Source organism: Pongo pygmaeus, chromosome 22 (assembly GCF_028885625.2).
Source record: "Pongo pygmaeus isolate AG05252 chromosome 22, NHGRI_mPonPyg2-v2.0_pri, whole genome shotgun sequence".
In the NCBI taxonomy this organism is placed as follows: domain Eukaryota; kingdom Metazoa; phylum Chordata; class Mammalia; order Primates; family Hominidae; genus Pongo; species Pongo pygmaeus.
Genome location: NC_072395.2, coordinates 397,395 through 420,000, shown reverse-complemented (window position 1 = coordinate 420,000; position 22,606 = coordinate 397,395). Strand labels below are relative to the sequence as shown.

Genomic DNA, 22,606 nt, shown 5'->3' with positions numbered 1-22,606 from the left:
TACTTGGGGGGCTGAGGTGGGAAGATCACTTGAGCCCAGGAGGGCGAAGTTACAGTGAGCTGTGGTTGTGCCACTGCACTCCAGCCTGGGTGACAGAATGAGACTCTGTCTCAAAACCAACCAACCAACCAATCAACCAAGCAGAAACATTTCCGTAACCATCTCTTTTCCTTTTTATCCCCAACTCTTTCTTTGAATTATGTGACCTCAAGGACAAATAACACAAGTGTTTCCTGTTCAGTGTCAGTAATCTGTTCTTGGAAATTATAAATTCTGTAGGAAAACAATAGCATATTTTACATACTTAAAAAGGGAAGATTAGACAGTGTCTCACTTCTATTCCAACCAGTATCTTAAAATGTAAGTAAAATACAGTACAATGCTCACTTTGTAAGAGATCCTTTTTGTGTATTTTTTTAAAAGTCAACAGACTTTTTATGATGTAAAGAACCTTAAAACACAATTTACTAATATGCAAAGAGTTGCTTTTTATGATTTAGCCCCAGCAGTCTCACTGATTTCCATCAAGTTGGCATTTATTGTGATTTGCAAAACTTCTACATGAGGTTGTGATGTTCTAGTGATTGTATTTGACAAGTAATTTCACATTATCTCCTTCACACGATTTTCTTAAAAACATTGAGTTCTGGTGGCTTAGGTGTATCAGTTACTGTTTTCTGTGTAAAGAACCAACGAAACTCAATGGCTTAAAAAGAAGTGACCGCTTTATTTGATAGAAGTTCTGTTGATTCACATTTTGGCGTGTGTTCACCTGGGCATTTCCTTTGCTAATGTTGTCTGGATCACAAATGAGGCTTTAGTCATCTGGTGCCTTCACTCACATGTCTGGTGGTTCATGCTGACACTTGTCCAAGAAGGCAAGCAACAGTGGGAAAGTACTTTTCCAACATATATTTTCATCATATTTTCTATGTCCCATTGGCCAAAGCAAGTCAAATGGCAGAGCCCCATTCATTATGAGAGCACACTCTATGAGGTCTTAGATACAGGGAGACTTGTCACTAGGAAACATTACTAAAACAGTATATCCCAAGAAATATACAATATGTACATTTTTCCCCCTATATAATTGTGGGCAAGAAATGTTGGGTTGCAAGATGCATTCTTTCAATGATGCTTAGGTATATAAAAAATGCATCCTTTCAATGATGAGTAGGTATATAAAAGATGCATCCTTTCAGTGATGCTTAGGTATATAAAAGATGCATCCTTTCAATGATGCGTAGATATATAAAAGATGCATCCTTTCAGTGATGCTTAGGTAAATAAAACATACATCCTTTCAATGATGCGTAGATATATAAAAGATGCATCCTTTCAATGATGCGTAGGTATATAAAAGATGCATCCTTTCAGTGATGCTTAGGTATATAAATGATGCATCCTTTCAATGATGCATAGATATATAAAACATGAATCCTTTCAATGATGCGAAGGTATAAAAGCAAGATGTATTCTAGTGGAAACACCTATATGGAATCATGTAGAATCTCCATATTAGTAGTGAAATAGATAATGCAGCTGAATTATATTTCTACAATATTAATTTCATTGAAGACTAAATGTATATTTCTTTGGTTTAAATTATTACGTTGTTTCTTTGGATAAATTAATTGTCTCTTAATCAGTAGGTAATACATGTTTTCATTAATCCCAAAATAAATTGTATGTATCTCTACTAATTAATGTTCTTGTGGGTACATCTTCAGTGGGATATTTGTTGTCCCTTATTGAGGCATGAATGACTGTTCTGTCACAGGGAGGTTTTGTTGCTGTTTTAGTCTTTTCCAGCTATTGTGTAGAGCGTTTTGGGCAAGAGAATCTAGGACCAAGCCACATCGGTTCTCTGCTTAACCCACTCCATTCGACTGTTCTCCCAGCTATGCTTCCAGAGTGCTCTGTGCATTTCCACGATCAACAAACGATGAATAAATCTCTGGTGAGTCATTTGTTTATATATTCCTCACTTTGTTTTACATTGTATTTTTTGCCTTTATGGAGTCCACCCATGGATTAAAATGAAAAAATAGAAATAAGTAAAATTCAGGTTAAAGGAAATGCACATAAATAAAATAATGCTGGCATGTAGACATATGCAGGTTATAAGCCATGGAACTTGAGTACAAATGTGTCTCTGGTCTTTCTGATGCTGCAACAAAAAGGCAGTCACATTTGTTACATGATTGGAATGGAACCTGGAAGGAGTGCATGCTGCATTCTCATGGGACAGGAAGACTTGCTCTCACCAAAGTCTGGAACACTGACTGCATTGGTCACAGAAATGGTGTAGTGAAAAGTTTTTCTTTACTGCCAACCTGGAAATAAACACTTTTAGCATTTTGTGGTAGAAGCAGTCACTTAGTGCTAAAGCATAACTCCCGTAATGAGGTTTTTCTGGAGTTGCTGAAACAGTGCAGTCCCAGATGGCTTTTGGAAGGCCCTACTTGATTCATGGCTAAAACTTAGAACATCTGGAGGATTGAGTTGACCACAGGTCCTTAACTAACCCCCCATACGTTTCTGTCAATTCATCTGTACATGGAGAATTTGTAGCAGATTTTTCACAATTGTATTTTCTGACAAATATTTCCACTGCTCACTTGCATTTTCATTCAGTGTAGTCTTAATTGGTTTATTCTAATGCTCACCATTAACCTAAATTATATGCAACCCCAATGGCTGTTCTGTAGTCTGCCTTACTTGAATCTTGTGCCGTACAGTAATCCCCCTTATCCACAGTTTTGCTTTCTGTGGTTTCAGTTCCCCGTAGTCAACTGCAGACAGAAGAGACAATAAGATATTTTGACTATCTTGAATATTTTGATATTTTGAATATGTTGAATGCAGTAGAATAAGATATTTTGAGAGACCACATTCCTATAACTTTTAATATAGTATGTTGTTATAATTGTTCCATTTTATTGTTGTTAATATCATACTGTGCCTAATTTATAAATTAAACTGTCAAGGGTATGTATATATAAGAAAAAACATAGTGTATATAAGGTTTGTTACTATAAACAGTTTCAGGGATCTGCTAGGGGACCTGGAATGTATCCCCCATGGATAAGGGGGGACTCCTGCATTTCAAATTATTGTTCATTATCTTCTCCTGGAAATTCTTCTGTGTTAGTTTCTATCATGATCTCACTGATGCTGCTTGTCTTTTTTTCCTGAATTCTTCTACTTCTCCTTTACATAGCTTATCCAGTTGTTTCATCCAATTCCCTATCCGTCCCACTGTGCAGTTCATTTTTTGTTGTTGGTTCTTCGTTTTTTACCAGTTCTGCTTTCTGTGGTGTAGCAGTTGTGTTTCTCTCCAGCATGGACTTCTCCAGACTTTAGACCAGGGATCCCCAACCTCCAGGCCATGGACCGGTCCAGTCTATGGCCTGTGAGGAACTGGGCTGCACGGCAGATGAGTGGCAGGCAAGCAAGCATTACTGCCTGCACTCTGCCTCCTCTCAGATGAATGACAGCATTAAATTCTCATAGGAGCAGGAACCCTATTGTGAACTATGCATGTGAGGGATCTAGGTTGCCTGCTCCTTATGAGAATCTAATGCCTGATTAATAGCTTCATCCCAAAACCATCCCCCCTCACACCCTGGTATATGGAAAAATTGTCTTTCACAAAACCTGGTGCCAAAAAGGTTGGGGATCACTGCTCTAGACCACAGGTTCAACTCTCCATTGAATGATTCTTTGTAGCTGTCCGGAAGGCACCTCAAGCTTAACAAATCCAAAATAAAATTACATCCTTCTCTCTTCCTTTACACACGGTATTAGATTAGAGACTAATTAGCTTCTACCTCTCAATAAGAGGAATAGTGAGAATCTGTAGCAGTCTTTAATAAAACACAGTTTTCCCTCGGGCTACAAATTATTTACATTCCTTCCACATGCAAAATATACCTACCTGTAGAGATAAGTATTCACCCATGGAACCGTCACCACAAACAGTGCGATAAACAACCTTTGCCTCCACGAGTTTCTCCCCCTGCTCCCTGCCCCTTTTGGGATATAACCATTTGACATAAGATCTATTCTCTGTATAAGTCCGTTCTCCCATTGCTATAAAAAACTACCTGGGACTGGGTAATTTATAAAGAAAAGAGGTTTAATTGACTCACAGTTCCACAGGCTGTACAGGAAGCATGGCTGGGGAGGCCTCAGGAAACTTACAGTTATGGTGTAAGATGAAGGGGAAGCAGGCACGTCCTATGTGTCTGGAGCAGGAGGAAGTGGGTGGTGAAGGGGAAGGTGGTGTACACTTTTAACAACCAGATCTCATGAAAATTTACTAACACAAGAACAGCAAGGGGCAAGTCTGCCCCCTGATCCAGTCCCCTCCCACCAGGCCCCTCCTCCAGCCAGCCTTGAGGCTTACAATTTGACATGAGATTTGGGCAAGTAAACAAATCGAAACAATACCATCCTCTTAACACATTTTTAAGTATGCAATTCCATATTAACTATATGCTTTGATCTGTAGATTCGATATTTAGAACTTACTCATTGCATAACTAAAACTTATACTCTGTGACCAATACCTCCCCAGTTACCCTTCCCCATCAGCCCTTGGTAACCATGATTCAGCTCTAGGCTTTTGTAAGTTTAACTGTTTTACATTTTTATATACATGGAGTTCCACAGGCTGTACAGGAAGCATGGCTTCATTTGTGCTGGAACAACAACATACTTCAGACTTGGAAATTAATAAAGAACAGAAATTTATTCTTAACAGTTCTGAAGGCTGGGAAGTCCAAGATCAAGGTTCTGTCATCTGGTGCCTGGTGAGAGACTTCTTCCTGCATCCTTACATGGTGGAAGGCAAAAGAGTGGCAGAGAATGAATGCACTCCGTGTCCATTCGAGAGGGAAGAGCCCTCACCTCATCACTCCCCTGAGGCCTCACCTTCTAATACTATCACCTTGGTTATTAGATTTCAACATAGGAATTTGAGGGGAATACATACATGTAGACTATTGCAGATGGGATTATATAATACTTTGTTCCTGTTTGGCTTATGTCTTAGCACAATATCTTTCTGGTATGTGCATGTTTTTGCAGATGGCAAGGTTTTCTTCCTTTTTAAGGCTGAGTAATATTTCATTGCATGTATAGACCACATTTTCTTTATGCATTCATTATTATTGAGAGTTCTTATTACAAATGGGGAAGTGGTTTTTAATATTCATTTAATTTTTATTATTAAAAACGTTTTTAGATGGTTAGATTCTTTTTAAAAATAAATATACTTTATTAAGACAGTTTTAATTTCACAGCAGAATTAAGAAGTACATAGATTTCCCATATACCCTGATCCACATATATATGTAGCCTTCACCCTTTTCAACTCCTCCCCTCACCATAGTAGTACCTTTGTTAAAATGAGGAACCAACATTGAGACATCATAGTTGTCCAAAGGCCATAGTTTACATTAGGGTTTACTCTTGTGGTTTTACATGCTATGGGTTTGAGTAAATGTATAATGACATGTATCCAGCCTTATAGTACCTCACAGAACACTTTGTTCTAAAAGTCATCCCTGCTCTTCCTGTTTATTACATATCATCCCCTTAACCCTGCAAACCATCTCCATCATTTTGCAGAATGTTACATAGTTGCAGTTGTATAGTAAGCAGCCTTTTCAGACTGCCTTCTTTTACTTAGTAATATGCATTTAAGTTTCCTCATCTTTTGAGGACAAGATAGCCCATTTCTTTTTAGTGCTGAATTATGTTCCATTGTGTGTACCATAGTTTATCCATTCACTTACTGAAGGGCATCTTGGTTGCTTCCAAATTTTAGTTATTTTTGAATAAAGCTGCTATAAATCCCTGTTTACAGGTTTTTATGCTAGCATTTATTTTCACCTCCTTTGCGTAAATACCAAGGGGTGCAGTTGCTGGATCATATGGTAAGAATATGTTTACTTTTGTAAGAACAACCAAATTGTCCTCCAACTGAGTGACTGTACCATTTTGCATTTCCACAATCTGAATGAGAGTTCTGGTTGCTGTGCATTCTCACTGTCAATTGTTGTCAGTGCTCCCAATTTTGGCCATTCTACTAGGTATGTAGTGGTATCTCATTATTTTAATATGTTATCTTAATGTTACACAAGATAATGCATTATTTTATATATTTATTTCCTATATGTTTCTCATCATTGGTGAGGTATCTGTTAAGGTCTTTGGTCTATTTTATTAGGTGGTTTTCTTACTGTAGAGTTTTAAGAGTTTTTGGAATGTTTTGCATAACAGTCTCTATATCAGATGTGAGTTTTAAGAGTTTTTGGAATGTTTTGCATAACAGTCTCTTTATCAGATGTGAGTTTTAAGAGTTTTTGGAATGTTTTGCATAACAGTTTCTTTATCAGATGTGAGTTTTAAGACTCTTTGGAGTGTTTTGCATAACAGTCTCTTTATCAGATGTGAATTTTTAGAGTCTTTGGAGTGTTTTGCATAGCAGTCTCTTTATCAGATATTTTGTAGAACAGTCTCTTTATCAGATGTTTTGTGTAATGGTCTCTTTATCAGATGTTTTGTTTAAAAGTCTCTTTCTCAGATGTTTTGTAGAACAGTCTCTTTCTCAGATGTTTTGTGTAACAGTCTCTTTCTCAGATGTTTTGTGTAAACAGTCTCTCAGATGTTTTGTGTAACAGTCTCTTTATCAGATGTTTTGTGTAACAGTCTCTTTATCAGATGTTTTGTGTAACAGTCTCTTTATCAGATGTTTTGTATAACAGTCTCTTTCTCAGATGTCTTGTGTAACAGTCTCTTTATCAGATGCTTTGTATTAACAATCTCAGATGTTTTGTGTAACAGTCTCTTTCTCAGATGTTTTGTAAAACAGTCTCTTTCTCAGATGTTTTGTGTAACAGTCTCTTTCTCAGATGTTTTGTAGAACAGTCTCTTTCTCATGTTTTGTGTAACAGTCTCTTTATCAGATGTTTTGTGTAATGGTCTCTTTATCAGATGTTTTGTGTAACAGTCTCTTTATCAGATGTTTTGTATAACAGTCTCTTTCTCAGATGTTTTGTGTAAGTCTCTTTATCAGATGTTTGGTATTAACAGTCTCTCAGATGTTTTGTGTAACAGTCTCTCAGATGTTTTGTGTAACAGTCTCTTTCTCAGATGTTTTGTAGAACAGTCTCTTTCTCAGATGTTTTGTGTAACAGTCTGTTTCTCAGATGATTTGTGTAACAGTCTCTATCAGATGTTTTGTATAACAGTCTCTTTCTCAGATGTTTTGAGTAACAGTCTCTTTATCAGACGTTTTGTAGAACAGTCTCTTTCTCAGATGTTTTGTGTAACAGTCTATCCTATGTTTTGTAGAACATTCTCTTTCTCAGATGTGTCTTTTGCAGATATTTCCTCCAAATCTGTGGCTTTTCTTCTCATTTTTGTGACATTGGCTTTTGCAGAACAGAAGTTTTCAATTTTAATGAAGTCTTGTTTATGAATCATTTTAAAATGGATCCTGACATTGTTATTATATCTAAAAAGTCATTTCCTTTCCCAGGATTGTCTAGGTTTTTTCCTTTGTTATTTTCTACAGTTTTATACTTTTGTATTTTACATTGAAGTCTATGATTCATTTTGAGTTAATTTTTGTGATGGCATAAGAGCTATGTCTAGATTCTGGTTTTTTGTTTTTTTAAATGTGGATTTCTAGCTGTCCCCATGCCATTTGTTGAAAACAGCAACTTTGCTTTATTGTATCAGTTTGGTGTATTTAGGTGGGTGTATTTCTGGGCTCTTTATCCTGTTCCATTGTTATGTTTGCCTACTTTTGGGTAATACCACAGCATTTTGATTAATGAATAAGACTTAAAGTTAGGTAGTGTTTGTCTTCCAACTTTGTGCTTCAGTAATTGACTATTCTTGGTCTTTTGCTTCTCCATGTGAACTTTAGAATCAGGTTTACTTTTATTTTATTTATTAAGGTTTTATAGTATTCCTCATATAGATCCTGTTACATTTGTTAAATTTATACATAAGTATTTCATCTTTTGGGTGCAAATATAAGCAGTACTGTGTTTTCATAGCAAATTGCACTTGGTTGTTGCTGGTGCATTAGAAAGTGATTGACTTTCTCTTTTAACCTTGTATTCTGTAATCTTGCTTTTCAGTTCCAGGAGGGTTTTTTTTTTTCGGTTTGGTCTTTTTTCTTTTTTCTTTTTTTTTTTAATTTTTTAGATTTTCTGTATAGACAATCCTGTCATCTGTGAACAAAGTTTTATTTATTCCTTCCCAAGCTGTATGCCTTTAATTGTGTTTTCTTGCCTAATTGCTTTAGCTAGTATTTTCAGTATGATATTGAAAGGGGTGATGAGAGAGTACATCCTTTTCTTCCTCCTGATATTGTGGAAAAGCTTTGAGTTTCTCATTATTAAGTATGATGTTCCCTGTAGTTTTCTGTAGATATTCTTTATTAATTTCAGGAAGTTCCCCTCTTAGCTTGATCATGTGATTTTTCCTTTTCAGTCTCTTGATGTAATGAATTACATTAATTGATTTGCAAATGTTGAACCAGCCTGGTATCTCCAGAACAAATCTCACTTGGTGATGGTGTATGATTCTTTCTATATATTGTTGGATTTGATGTGCTAGTGTTTTTGAGGATTTTTGTATATATTTTCATGGGAGATCATGGTCTGTGATTTTCTATTTTGAAATGTCATTGGAATAATGCTGGCCTCACATAATGAACTAGGAAGTATTTCAGCAGCCTCTATCCTCTGAAATAGATTATGGGAAATGGGTATAATTTTTTCCTGAAATATTTGGTCAATTTATCAGTGAATATATCTGGGTCAGGTACTTTCTGTTTTGAAGGTTATTAAAATAATAGGTTATTCGGATTGTGTGTTTCTTCTTGTGTGAGTTTCAGTAAATTGTGTCTGTCAAGGAAGTGATCCATTTGAACTAGATGATCAGATGTGTGCACAGAGTTGTTGATAGTATTTCCTTATTATCTGTTTAATGTCCACAGGATGTGTGGTGGTAACCCCTCTTTCATTTCTGATATTATTAGTTTCTGTCTTTTTTTTCTTAGCCTGGCTATAGGGTTTTTAATTTTATTGACCTTTTAAAAGAACCAGCATTGTCATTAATAATAGTCTCTTGATTTTTCTGTTTTCAATTTCATTGATTTCTGCAATAATTTATTTTCTTCTTACTTTGAGTTTAATCTGCTCATTTTTTCCTTTATTTTATATCATTCTTATTTTCTAACATATGCATTTGATGCCATAAATTTTCTTCTAAGCCATGCTTTTGCTGTATTCTACAAATTTTGATAAGTTGTGTTTTTATTTTCATTCTTATTTAGTGAAAATACTTATTAGGCTAGGCGTGGCTCACACTTGTAATCTCAGCCAGGGAGGCTGAGATTTGGGAGGCCAAGGCAGGAAGATTACTTGAGGTCAGGAGTTTGAGACCAGCTTGAGCAGCTATAGCAAGACGCTGTCTCTACAAGAAAATTTTAAAAAGTTAGCAGGGAGATATGTGCCTGTATTTTCAGCCACTTGTGAGGCTGAGGTGAGAGGATTGCTTAAGCCCAGGAGTTCAAGCCTGCAGTGAGCTTTGATCATACCACTGCACTCCAGCCTTGGTGACAGTGAGACCCTGTCTCTAAAAATATATATAAATAATAAAATAAAATATTAATTTCTCTTGAGATTTCTTCTTTGATCCATTCATTATTTAGAAGAGGTTCTTTTATTTTACTGTATTTAGAGATTTTCCACTTCTCTGTCTATTGCTAATTTTAAGTTTGATTTCATTGTGGTCTAAGAGTGCAAATGGCAAGATTTGTTATTTTAAATTGGTTAAAGGGTATTTTATGGTCCACAATGTGATATATCTTGGTGATTATTGAGCCTAAAAAGAATGTATATTTTACTGTTGTTGGATGAAGTCTATAAATAGAATTGTATTTGTAAGAATTAAAGAAAGAGGAGAGAAACATGAAAGGTGTCTTGCCAGTTAAGACAGATTTATTTTAGAGAAAACAAACCTGAGAGACGCCTTCTGGCCAAGTGAGGTCAGAGGCACACTCTCTTACAGACTAAGAGTTTTTAAGGATTCAGGGTGGGAGAGTTGATTAAGGCTTGGACTGCTTCTGTGTCTGTGTTGCGCTTACCTGTGAGGGAGAGTTGTGTGTCTGTCCCCATACATCTTTCTGCAGCTGCAGGCATGTCCCCTGAGTCTGCTTTTAGCTTTTCTATCTTAGTGCACCTGCAGGGAAAGGAATGTGCTTACTAAGGCCCACTATTTTACTGGGCCTATTGTATGCGGGTGAAGTTTGGCAGTTAAACTTTACCCAAGAGACTTTCTCCCCACCTCCGTCTGGGCCCAAGCTGTCTTATCGGTGTTTTACTGTCTGCTCTTTCTGGCTGCTTGTAGTTAGAAGAGAAGTGATTTCCTTGAAATTCATGAGGCTAAGAAGGGAGCTGGAACTTAAAGTGGTAGTGTTTGTCTGAGGTGACGGGTGCTCCTGCTCTGTCAGTATCCAGTTGATGTATATTGATATTGAATTCAACTATATTGTTACTAATTTCTGCCTGCTAGATCTGTTTCTGATGGAGGGTGCTGATGTCTCAAATTGTGACAGTGGATCCATCTATTTCTCCTTCTAGTTCTGTTTTTGCCTCATGTCGTTTGACAATCTGCTGTCAGGTGCATGGACATTAAGGATTGTCATCTTTTTGGAGGGTTAACTGCTATGTCATGATGAAGTACCATTCTTTATCCATGATAACTTTCTTTCTTTGAAGTCTACTTTGTGTGAAATGTAGTTACTCTTTTTTTTTTTGAGACTGAATTTCACTCTTGTTGCCCAGGCTGGAGTGCAATGGTGCAATCTCAGCTCACTGCAACCTCTGCCTCCTGGGTTCAAGCGATTCTCCTGCCTCACCCTCCCAAGTAGTTGGGATTACAGGTGCCTGTCACCATGTCCAGATAATTTTTGTACTTTTTTTTTTTAATACAGATGGGGTTTCACCATGTTGGCCAGACAGGTTTCGAACTCCTGACCTCAAGTGATCCACCCACCTCAGCCTCCCAAAGTGTTGGGATTACAGGCATGAGCCACCACACCTGGCCACTCCTGCTTTCTTTTGATTATTGTTAGCATTGTATATTTTTCTCTATCTACTTTTAATTAATGTGTGGTTTTATATTTAAAATGGGCTTCTTGTAGACAACATATAGTTGGGTCTTGTATTTTGATCCACTCTGACAATCTGTTTTAATTGGTGCATTTGGATGATTGACATTCAAAGTGATTATTGATATAGTTGAATTAATATCTGCCATATTTGTTATTGTTATTATTCCCATATTGTTTTGTCTTCCACTCTTTCTGCCTTTTGTGATGTTAACTGAACATTTTATGATTCCATTTTCTCTTCTTTCTTAGCATGTATTTTCTTTACAGCTGTATATTTTTAAACTTTTTATACTAGTTGCCCTAGGGTTTCAATATGCACTTACAAGTCCAGTTTCAAATAATACTATACCACTTCACAAATAGTGTGACTGTCTTCTAACATCATTTTTCTTTTCCATCTTCCTGTCCCTTGTGTCACTGTCATCATTCATTTCAACTATATATAAGCACACATAATCATGCATGTGTATGTAATTGTATATATTTGTACACAATAATATGTAGATTGGTTAAGATACCCTCATTTATTGTTTCTTTACTGCTCTTCCTTTATGTAGATCCAGGTATATGACCTGTATCTTTTTCTTCTCTCTAAATCATTTTTAATAGTATGAAGACGATAATTTTAAAAATTGGTTTGATTGATACTTAGTGCATACGATATGTTAGGCATGATTCTAAGCCATTGTACGTACATATTTAATAGACATGATACATAAGAATTTAAAATTAGGAACCCAGAGATTCATTAGTAGTGACAGATTGACATGTTTTAAATCCTATTTGGTAACTGTAAAACTATCATACAAATTTACTATTTAGGTTTACAATAAATGAACATACCATTGTTAGAAATTTTATTAGAAAGTTGGACTAACTGGGCTTGAAGATAAATGGGTAGCACAATTGAACAGTAAGCAGAGGATACACATTATTAGCAAATGACAGACAAAAATATTTTAGAAGAAAAAATACTAGGACTAAAAAATGCGACTGACTTTGTAACAGCAAAAATACAGCAGATCACATTTTGGGGCACTGTGATATACTAACATAAGCTATCATTTAATGTGTAATGACAGTCCATTGTGCTCCTCATTACACCAAATAACTTTTTGAACTAATAAACTAATTAAGTAACATTTCAGGATATTGTATCAATGTACCAAAAGTACCACTTGCATTTCTGTACCCTAACAATATGTCTGACAAAAATCCAGAAATAAATCCATTTAACAAATGTCAAAGTATTTAGGAATAAATATAACCAAGAAAGTGAAGGATCTGTACATCAAAAACTGTAAAATATTAATGAAAGCAATTATAGGAGACACAAATAAAACAAAAATATGTTGTGTTCCTGAAAAAGGTTTGTTTAAACATCCATACTGCCCAAAGTGATATACAGATTCAAATCAGTCTCTATCAAAATTTCAACAGCATATTTCACAAAAATAGAAAAAAATTCTCGTTTAGAATCATGAAAGAGTAAAGCAATTTTGAGTAAAAAGGCAAAGCTGGAGGCATTATAATTCCTGATTTTAAACTACCTACCAAAGCTGTAGTCATCAAAACAGAATGATACTAGCATAAAAACAGACACATAGACCAATGGAACAGAATAGAGAGGTCAGAAATATATCAGTCAACCTGGCCTGAGTGAACTAATTTTCAACAAATACATACAAATACACACAAGAAAACAAACTCTTCAGTAAATCTGGTTATCTACCTGCAAAAAATTGGACCCATATTTTACACCATACACAAAAGTAAATTGAAAATGAATTATGGCAAGATATTAAAACAACCTAAATGTTCATAGAAATATAAGTGAATATAGAAAATGTTATATAGTTGCACACTGTAGGTCATGTCTTCAATCCCAACACTTTGGGAGGCTGAGGCAAAAAGACTGCCTTAGGCCAGGAGTTCAAGACCAGCCTGGGTAACACAGTGAGACCTCATGTCTACAAAACAACAACCAAAAAATTAGCTGGGATAGTGGTACACTTCTGTAGTCCTAGCTACCCAGGAGGCTGAAGAGGGAGGATTTACTTGAGCCCATGAGGTTACAGTGGTCTATGATTTTGCCACTATACTCCATCCTGGGTGACAGAGTGAGATCCAGCAGCAGGATGGTCTGGGTGGCCCTTTTCTCTGGGGTGAGTTTGGTGCTGGGAGTGTCTCTACTTAAACGAAAGGATTACCATGTGTGTACTTGAGAGCAGCATGAGACCTATAAGGCAGACATCACTAAGTTTTGGAAAACACAGTAGGAACAGCTAGGTTCCAAACTTTTCCGTGTGTGAGCTCATTTTTCTAGATAACTTTGGCCTGGTTGATTGTGTGGTCTCAGTGTTTGTCATCAAAACAGGTATCTCCCAATAGTCCAACCTTGGCAATCACTTGAATTTGTATCTTCCAAATCTTGCAGTAAAATTAGGGGTCAGGCTTCCAAATAATGATTTTGGGGGACAAAAACTTGTAGACCATAGCCAAAGTGGGCTGTAGTCCCATCAATAGGGCTTATTCTTTTCATGAGCTCTTCTTCCTTTTGAACTGTGAACTTCACAAATGTTGCTCTTTTTTTTTCCTTCTATTTTAGGTGGGACACGATGGCTAGAGTGGGTTGGAGTTGGGTGTTTCCCTTCACCTAGTTCGTTGAAGCTGTCAATAGCACACCAGGCTAGGCTCTGGTTAAGTAGTTTCTCTGAAGGCAGGCCCGGCTCTGGTGAAGTAGTCTCTACCCAGGGCAGGCCTTGGCTCTGATGAAGTAGTCTTTCCTGAGGGCAGGCCTGGGCTCTGGTGAAGTAGTCTCTCCCCAGGGCAGGCCTGGGCTCTGGTGAAGTAGTCTCTCCCCAGGGCAGGCCTGGGCTCTGGTTAAGTAGTTTCTTCGAGGGCAGGCCTGGGCTCTGGTGAAGTAGTCTCTCCCCAGGGCAGGCCTGGGCTCTGGTGAAGTAGTCTCTACCCAGGGCAGGCCTTGGCTGTGGTGAAGTAGTCTCTCCCGAGGGCAGGCCTGGGCTTTGGTGAAGTAGTTTCTTTGAGGGCAGGCCTGGACTCTGGTGAAGTAGTCTCTCCCCAGCGTAGGCCTGGTAAGAAACAATGCAGTGCTCTTTCGTATTTCAGAATGATTTGCCTTTTCCGCTCCTGCCTGCAGGTGGAAGCAGGAGGGCAGGTGGAAGCAGGAAGGGAGTTACCTCCAATATTTACTGTAGGAGCCTGTTTAAGCTCCTAGAGGTAAATTTCACAATACTGTGGAGTCACCCCTATGACTGGGTCCCCCCAGAGTTTTTAACTTTTGGAGTTGTTCACACTGAACCTCTCGCAATTTGTCAGTTACAATTCAGAATTTCCTACTCTTGCACTGGTTCCCATGGTGGTTTTTGCTAGTGAATCTCTGTTCTTCTTTTTCCCTGTCTATATCTCGAATCCTGGGGCAGTGGATTGTCCTTTGTTCTCCCTCCCTTACAGATCCAAGAAGAGTTGCTGATTTTTCCATTTCTTCTGCTTTTCGTTTGTTGTTAAGATGGAATGATGACTTTCAAGCTTCTTACATGCAGAAATGGAAACCTGGAATGTGGTTCTAAAAGTACCTTGTGTATGTCTATGTGCAAAATTGAATTTTTCTTTATAGAACTATGAATATGATTACATTAGTATACTTATTAACACTGAGCTTTATTTGTAGAATAGTCTTAGAAAGTTTCTCTTGGTCAGTGTTTCTGTAGATTCTGCATTTGTTACTTTTTTCTTTCAATCTCTTAAACTGTGATGACTACAAGTACCTTACAAATTCTGATACTTTCCACATATTTATCTTCTGCTTAGATATCTTTTCTGAACTCGAATTGTATACCCAGTTGCTAGTTGGACATCCCCACGTACAGTACCTCAGATGTTTCCAATATGATCTAAGTCTGTGTCACTTCTGGTAATCATATTTTTAATTTTCTAAATTTGCAGTACCAGTACCTCACTAGACATGATTCTGCATCATCTGGAAGTGAAACTCCCCACTTTACCCTCTGCACAGCAAATTAGCACCAAATTCTTTTTCTTTTCCCCTTTTCCTTTTTAAGGGTTACTTCCCTGTTCTGTATTCTTACTGCTCTGTGATAGGATGAATGTGATCATCTATTACTCTATTTTCTTCTCCTCTGAGTCTCCCCAAAGTCCTTACCCATTCTCCCTCTGGGTGACTGTTAAAATGCATATTTGGTTATGTAACATACTTGTTCTTACAGGTATGTATTACACACATTACACTCACAAATGAGTGTAAATGTTACACAGATTTACACATTATTTATACCAGGTGGTTAGGGAAATAGGAGTGTTCACCCTAGGGTGGACACAAGCAGTCATTGGGCATGAGGAAGGAAATGTTCAGATGCTTGTGTACATTATTTTAATTTATAAATAATTTAAAAATAAGGTTTGGAGTTAGGTCAGATATTTACGTGCAGACTCACTCCATAATCAGTTCCTTCAGTGTTGTGTTCTCTCTCATCACAGCCCAGGGTCATTCACCTAGACAGCATGCTGGGTGCAGTTCCGTTAATGTGGTATGTGTTCTTCCTGTCCTTATGACTAGGCTCCGGTGTTGCCTCATAGTCGTGAGAACACACGGTTCACATGGAAGTACTAAGCATCTTTGGTTTTTCAATGAAGTGCAACCTTCTAATACAATATAGAACTATATTTTCTCTTTTCTTACTGCAGTCAACGTTAAACTTATGTCTCTACTAGTTCATCTATCATATTGTTCCAGGTATGTATTTATAATTTTTGTCATCATACCAGATTACAGCAGAATTTTATTCCTACTTTTATCTTTCACAATAAGGATGATTCTACATCTACAAGGTAAACTCTGTAATCTATTTTATTAACAAAACATTATAGTGGCAGGATACTTCTACTGTGCTTGTTCTTTCTCCATACAGAGTACAGAGAAGCTACAGTTTATGTAAGATACACATAAGAGACATGCAGCTACAGAAGAATGAACTCTGACATTCCTATTCTTGTGACCCTGGGCTGATGACTTGAGGAGAAATGTGCTATTACAGGGGTTGGGGTCCTTTGAGGAGGTAGCCATGCACTTCACCTGGGAGGAGTGGCAGGACCTGGATGATGCTCAGAGGACCCTGTACAGGGACATGATGCTGGAGACCTACAGCAGCCTGGTATCATTGAGTGAGTGAAGCTTCCCAGTAACCCCCAGAAGCAACACTTACTTCCACGTTGGTAAATATAGGAAGCATTTATAAGGTTTCTTTTTTTTTATTGAGATGGAGTCTCACTCCATCACCCAGGCTGGAGTGCAGTGGCACAATCTCAGCTCACTGCAAGCTCCGCCTCCTGGGTTCATGCCATTCTCCTTCCTCAGCCTCCAGAGTAGCTGGGACTACAGTTGTCCATCACCACGCCCAGCTAATTTTTTGTATTTTTAGTAGAGACGGGGTTTGACTGTGTTAGCCACGATGGTCTCGATCTCCTGACCTCATGATCCACCTACCTCGGCCTCCCAAAGTGCTGGGATTACAGGTGTGAACCACTGCGCCCAGCCCCACATTTATAAGGTTTAATGCTATTCCATGTGAAGAATGTGTCAACCCTCTCTAACGAAAGATTCAGATAGGCTCTTTCATTATCCAGCTTCTGAAACCGAGCTGTTGTCATTTGGAAAAGGACCTTACTTTGCAGTTTGGCTAAGTCCTCCATTATTTCCCATTACCAGGCCATTGCGTTACCAAACCTGAGGTGATCTTCAAGTTGGAGCAAGGAGAAGAGCCATGGTTAGGAGAAGAATGGGTGAATCAGTGTCTCTCAGGTTGGTCACTGCATCCTGGGCAGGGAAGCCAGGAAGAGCAAAGCCCAGCAGATATCTGCATTGTTGACTTGTTTTCACCAGTTTTTCTCCCAAGTCCCATACCTGAAGACAGCTGGTCTTTGTGCATCAAACATGTGAATTATATCATCTCCAAGGAGGGCTTTCATGCATATATCCCTGAATTTTACTTTGCTGAATATTTAAAAATATTTCCTCAATCTAGTACCTACCTTGCTCTTCTTAGACATTTTTCTTTGCTGTTCATTTTCTCAGTTGTCTTCTTTTCCTCCATTTTCATGGACTGCTTTCTTCCCCCAGACATTTATTCATACATCCATTTATTCTTTCAACACATCTCAATTGAGGAGCTTGTATGCCGTGGTAACTTTATACTTGCATTTATAACAGCAATGATCAAAATAATGTCTTTTTCATAAAGTGTACATTGTGATAAGAGAAAAACAAAATAATATATGTTAAGTAGTTGTAAAAGAACCATGTGGAATATTTAACCAGAGTGAGAACAAAAGATATAATTTAGGAAAGATGTTAAGACAATGCAGTGTCAGAGGCATTGCTAACTTTGGCATAGCTCCTGTTCAATTTCACTCTTTTCCAATTATGGCACATAGTAGGTGAATATAAATATATATGTAAGAGTGGACATCACAATTGGAGATACCAACTAAAAAATTGGTAAGTCACAGCTGGTGTTTAGAATCATAATTATAGAGGAGGTCACCTAGGGAGTTGAACAAAAAATAAGAGCAATCTAAGAGTGAGGCTTTTTTTATAATGACACCAGAAATCCTTACAGTGAGGAAGACCCAGCATAAGAGCATGGAACAGGATAGGTCTGGACTTTGGAAGAGAACCAGGAGGTTCTGGATTCCAAAGCCTATTGAAGCAAAAGTTTGATGTTGAAGGGCTGAGATTTCTGTTTGGCAGTAGACAGTGAGAAGTGTACAAGAGACCCCATTTTTCTCTGAAACTAGGAGACAGCTGAAACTTGAACATACAAAATAAAAGCCTTCAGAGGCATTGAATTATGAAGCAGGGATGGATGTGCCAGGAAATTGGGGGGAGAATATCAGGGCTGTTCATCTCGGAAGGAACCCATAAATGACTTTTCAAAGATGGTGAACACCACCCGAGTTCCAGAACTGAATCCTTAGGACCAGCAGGGAGGGTATGCCCACAGTGGTGGAGTGACACTTCATGTACCTATTACAGTTCTGAGAAGTGAAGCAAGTCAGTTTAAATTAGAAATTTGAAAGAAGCAGTCTTCATAGTTTGGAGGAGAGACTTTGTATTTGAAAAATGCCCAGACGCCTATAGACATTCCCAGGGAAGCATGAAAACTAAAGAAACACTGGTATAAAATCTGGTCCTGAAGACACGTGGCCATCATGGGCACCTGCAGGTAGCTGATCCAGGAATACCTTATCATCTTCAAGGCAGAATGAGAAAAATAGCAGCACAAGATACCTCCTGTTGTTACAAGAATGAAATGGAGAAAAACAATAGAGAAAACAGTTGGCAGGTGATAAGCACTTAGGTGAAAATTACAACTAGGTGTAGGTGAACATTTTTTACCAAATATTTTTGATGAAACAAAAAACTGAAAGACATGATTTCACATTAGAAAATCTATTAATGTAATTTCTTATATTAAGTTAGTAGGAACAGCCATGTGCTTATAAAACCAGTACTGATTATTGATTTTTAAAGAACCTTATGCCACTAGGAGAGAAAGTAACTTCATTGAGTCTTTACATAAGCATTCCATAACAAATGCTTACGTGTGGTTCATGGATTTTTGTTTCGCTTTGTTTTGTTTTGTTTTTTCATTTCAGATGTCCAGACAGTTGACATAATTGAAAGAAGCCAGGAAGTTCATCAGAGACATATATGGCAGGTTGCAATCACCAACAGCAAAACATCAACTGAGGAAAGAGTTGAATTAGGAAAAATACTTAATTTGAGCTTAAACCGTATTCCAAATATGATGGTAAATAACGCAAGCTATTCAGGAATGAGGGCTGAGGAGTTAAATGTAAGTCAGAACATATTTATCTCTATTGAGCCTTATGAAATGCAGGCAGGAGGAAAACTTGATGATTGAAGTATAACTGGGAAATCTCTCATGTGTCATGAGTATCTTAGTCACCATAACAAGATTCATATGGGACAGCAGCTTTTTGAATATAGTGGACAAGGAAAGCTTTCAGCACTGAGGCAGAGAAGGGTCATGGTAGAGAGACTGCATGTACTTATAATGAATATGGGAAATCCTGTGATAAGTCAGCACTCTCTTCCCAGAAGATAAATGTTGAATGTAATGTATGTGGGAAAATGTTCAGTAAAAAGTCTAAACTTACCAAACATCAGAAAATACACACAGGAGACAAACCCTATAAATTTATACAATGTGAGAAATCCTTCATTAGGAAATCATATCTTGCAAATCATCAGAGAACACATACACAGGAGAAACCCTTTGCATGTACCAAATGTGAGAAATCCTTCTGTCAGAAGTCAAATCTAATTGTTCATCAGAGAATCCACACAGGAGAAAAGCCCTATGAGTGTCATGAATGTGGGGAAACCTTCTGCCAAATGTCAGCCATTATTTATCATCACCGAATACACACAGGAGAAAAACCCTATGAATGGATGGAATTTGGGAAAACCTTCTACCAGAGGTCAGCCCTCAATGTACATCAGAGAATTCACACAGGAGAGAAACCATGTAAATGTAATGAATGTAGGGAAACTTTTTATCAGAAGTCAGTCCTCACTGTACATCAGAGAATTCACACAGGTGAGAAACCATATGAATGTAAAGAATGTAGGAAAACTTTCTACCATAAGTCAGCCCTCACGGTACATCAGAGAACTCACACAGCTGAGAACCCATATGAATGTAAAGAATGCAGGAAAACTTTTGCTCAGAAGTCAAAACTTTCTGTATATCAGAGAACTCACACAGGGGAAAAACCCTATGAATGTAATGAATGTGGAAAAACATTTTGCCTGAATTCAGTTCTCATTATACATCAAAGAACTCACTCAGGTGAGAAACCATATGAATGTAATAAATGTGGAAAAACCTTTAGCCAGAAGTCAAATCTCAGGATGCATCAGGGTACTCACACAGGGGAAAAACCCTATGAGTGTAATGAATGTGGGAGAACTTTTAGCCAGAAGTCAAACCTGAGGATGTATCAGAGTACTCACATACGGGAGAAACCCTACAAATGTAGTGAATGTGGAAAATCCTTCTACCAGAAGACAGTGCTCACTATGCATCAGAGAACTCACACAGGAGAAAAACCCTATGTTTGTAACGAATGTGGAAAAACCTTTCATCAGAGGGCGAACTACAGCAGGCATCAGAAAACTCACATGGGACAGAAGCCTTATAAATGTAATGGATGTAGGGAAACCTTCTTCCAGAAGTCAGCCCTCACTGTACATGAAAGAATTCACACAGGGAAGAAATCCCATGAATGTAATGAATGTGGGAAAACATTCTACCAGAAGTAATCCCTCATGATACATGAAAGAATACACACAGGGGAGAAACCATATCAGTGTAAAGAATGTGGGAAAAGCTTTTGCCAGAAGTCAACCCTCAATAGACATGAGAGAACTCACACAGGTGAGAAACCATATGAATGCAAAGAATGTAGACAGGCTTTCTACCAGAAGTCAGCGCTCACTGTACATTACAGAACTCACTCAGGTGAAGAGGCCTGTTAACATACTGAAGGTGTGAAAAGCCTTATTAGCAAATGAAATCCTACAGCATATCAGTGGATGCATACCGGAAATAAACCCTGTGTATGTAACCAGTGTGAGAAATCCTTCAGTCACAAGTCAAGCCTTACTGTCCATCAGAGAAGTCACACAAGGAAAGCCCTATGACTGTATGAGTGTTGGAAACAGCTTTTAGTAGAAGTCAGACTTCAGGAGGCATCAAGAAATTCATACAAGGGAGAAAGCTTAAGAGTATAATGAATGTGGGCTGGGCGCAGTGGCTCATGCCTGTAATCCCAGCTCTTTGGGAGGCCAAGGTGGGTGGATCATGAGGTCAGGAGATCGAGACCATCCTGGCTAAGATGGTGAAACCGTGTCTCTAATAAAAATACAAAAAAATTAGCTGGGCATGGTGGTGGGTGCCTGTAGCCCCTGCTACTTAGGAGGCTGAGGCAGGAGAATGGCATGAACCTGGGAGGCGGAGATTGCAGTGAGCCAAGATCACGCCACTGCGCTCCAGTGACAAAGTGAGTCTCCAATCTCAAAAAAAAAAAGAGTGTAATGAGTGTGCAAAATCCTTTTGTCTGAAGTAACACCTCAGCAGGTATTAGGGAATTCACACAAGAGAGAAATCCTGTGTGTCAGAGACTGGCTGTGTGTTCTACAAAATTCACCCTTTTATCTGTTGGACACACAGACTACATTTCTCAGCCCCCTGTTATTGTGGGTGCATTATATAACAGCTCTGTAGTAGAATATGTACGCAAGTAGCCAGGCGCAGTAGCTCACGACTGTAATCCCAGCACTTTGGGAGGCTGCGGTGGGCAGATCACGAGGTCAGGAGTTTGAGACCAGCCTGACCAACATCGTGAAACCCTGTTTCTACTAAAAAATATAAAAATTAATAGCCAGTCATGGTGGTGTGCACCTGTAATCCCAGCTACTCTGGAGGCTGAGGCGGGAGAATGGTGTGAACCCAGGAGGCAGAGGTTGCAGTGAGCTGAAATCGTCCCATTGCACTCCAGCCTGGGTGACAGAGCAACACTCCATCTCAAAAAAAAAAAAAAAAAGTATGTGAGTGATGATCCTTACGGGCCTGGCTCTCACACAGAGTGACATAAAGCCTTCCACATTTTCTCAGATCCTGTGGTACTGAAGTACTGATGACCCCTATGATGGCCTTGGGAGCCATAGGTGGGAAAAGGTGACTGCTTTAAGACTGAAGGAATTACATACACCTACTATGTCCCAACAAAAATTAAAAATAAAAACATTGAACTGATTGTCTATCCTTGGCTTACTCCTTTAGGACATGTGTTAATCCATGGCAAGTGGCGCATACAAGTGTGGCAACGTTTTTTCCTAGTACAGTAGTTTAATGGGGAAGAACAGTATTGAAGAACATGTCAAAGACAGAAACAGACACCTGCTGAGGCAAGGTAACATATACAGGATCTTGACGAATAGAATTTTGCAGTGGTGGAGTGACACAGCTCAATTTCAAATGCAGCATGGTGAAATGGGAATGTTTAACAAGGGAGGGGGTTTAGGGTCACTCAGGGTTAGGGCTTAGAATCCAAAGATAGGTTTATGATTCTTATGGTGAGAATTAGGGTTACTATCAGTGTGAGGGTTAGGATTAGGGTATGATGTTGGGGTTGGGGACAACATTAGCATAAGGGTTTAGGGGTTGTGATTAGGATTAGAATTAGGGTTAGGGGTTATGGATTAGGATATGTCAGCTTTGGGATTTGGGTTGTGGTTACATTTTAAGGTTGGGGGTTAGGATTCGAGGGGTA

At 38.3% G+C, this 22,606-nt stretch overlaps 1 protein-coding gene across 3 annotated transcripts in view; it reads left to right on the top strand.

Moving 5' to 3' along the window:
• LOC134737544 (zinc finger protein 717-like) overlaps nucleotides 1-22,606 on the top strand; it is a 40,343-nt gene that overhangs the window by 1,971 nt on the left and 15,766 nt on the right. For 2 of the 3 annotated variants that reach the window (XM_063659704.1, XM_063659705.1), the window contains 2 exons: nucleotides 1,803-1,960; nucleotides 18,902-19,101. Coding sequence is in view for 1 of the 3 variants with exons in the window: in XM_063659708.1 (XP_063515778.1) it covers nucleotides 19,401-20,594 (1,194 nt within the window). In the remaining 2 variants the exon portion in view is untranslated. Of the gene's footprint in view, nucleotides 1-1,802; nucleotides 1,961-18,901; nucleotides 22,097-22,606 lie in introns of those variants that run through there. The other variant, XM_063659708.1, reaches the window with a different exon arrangement.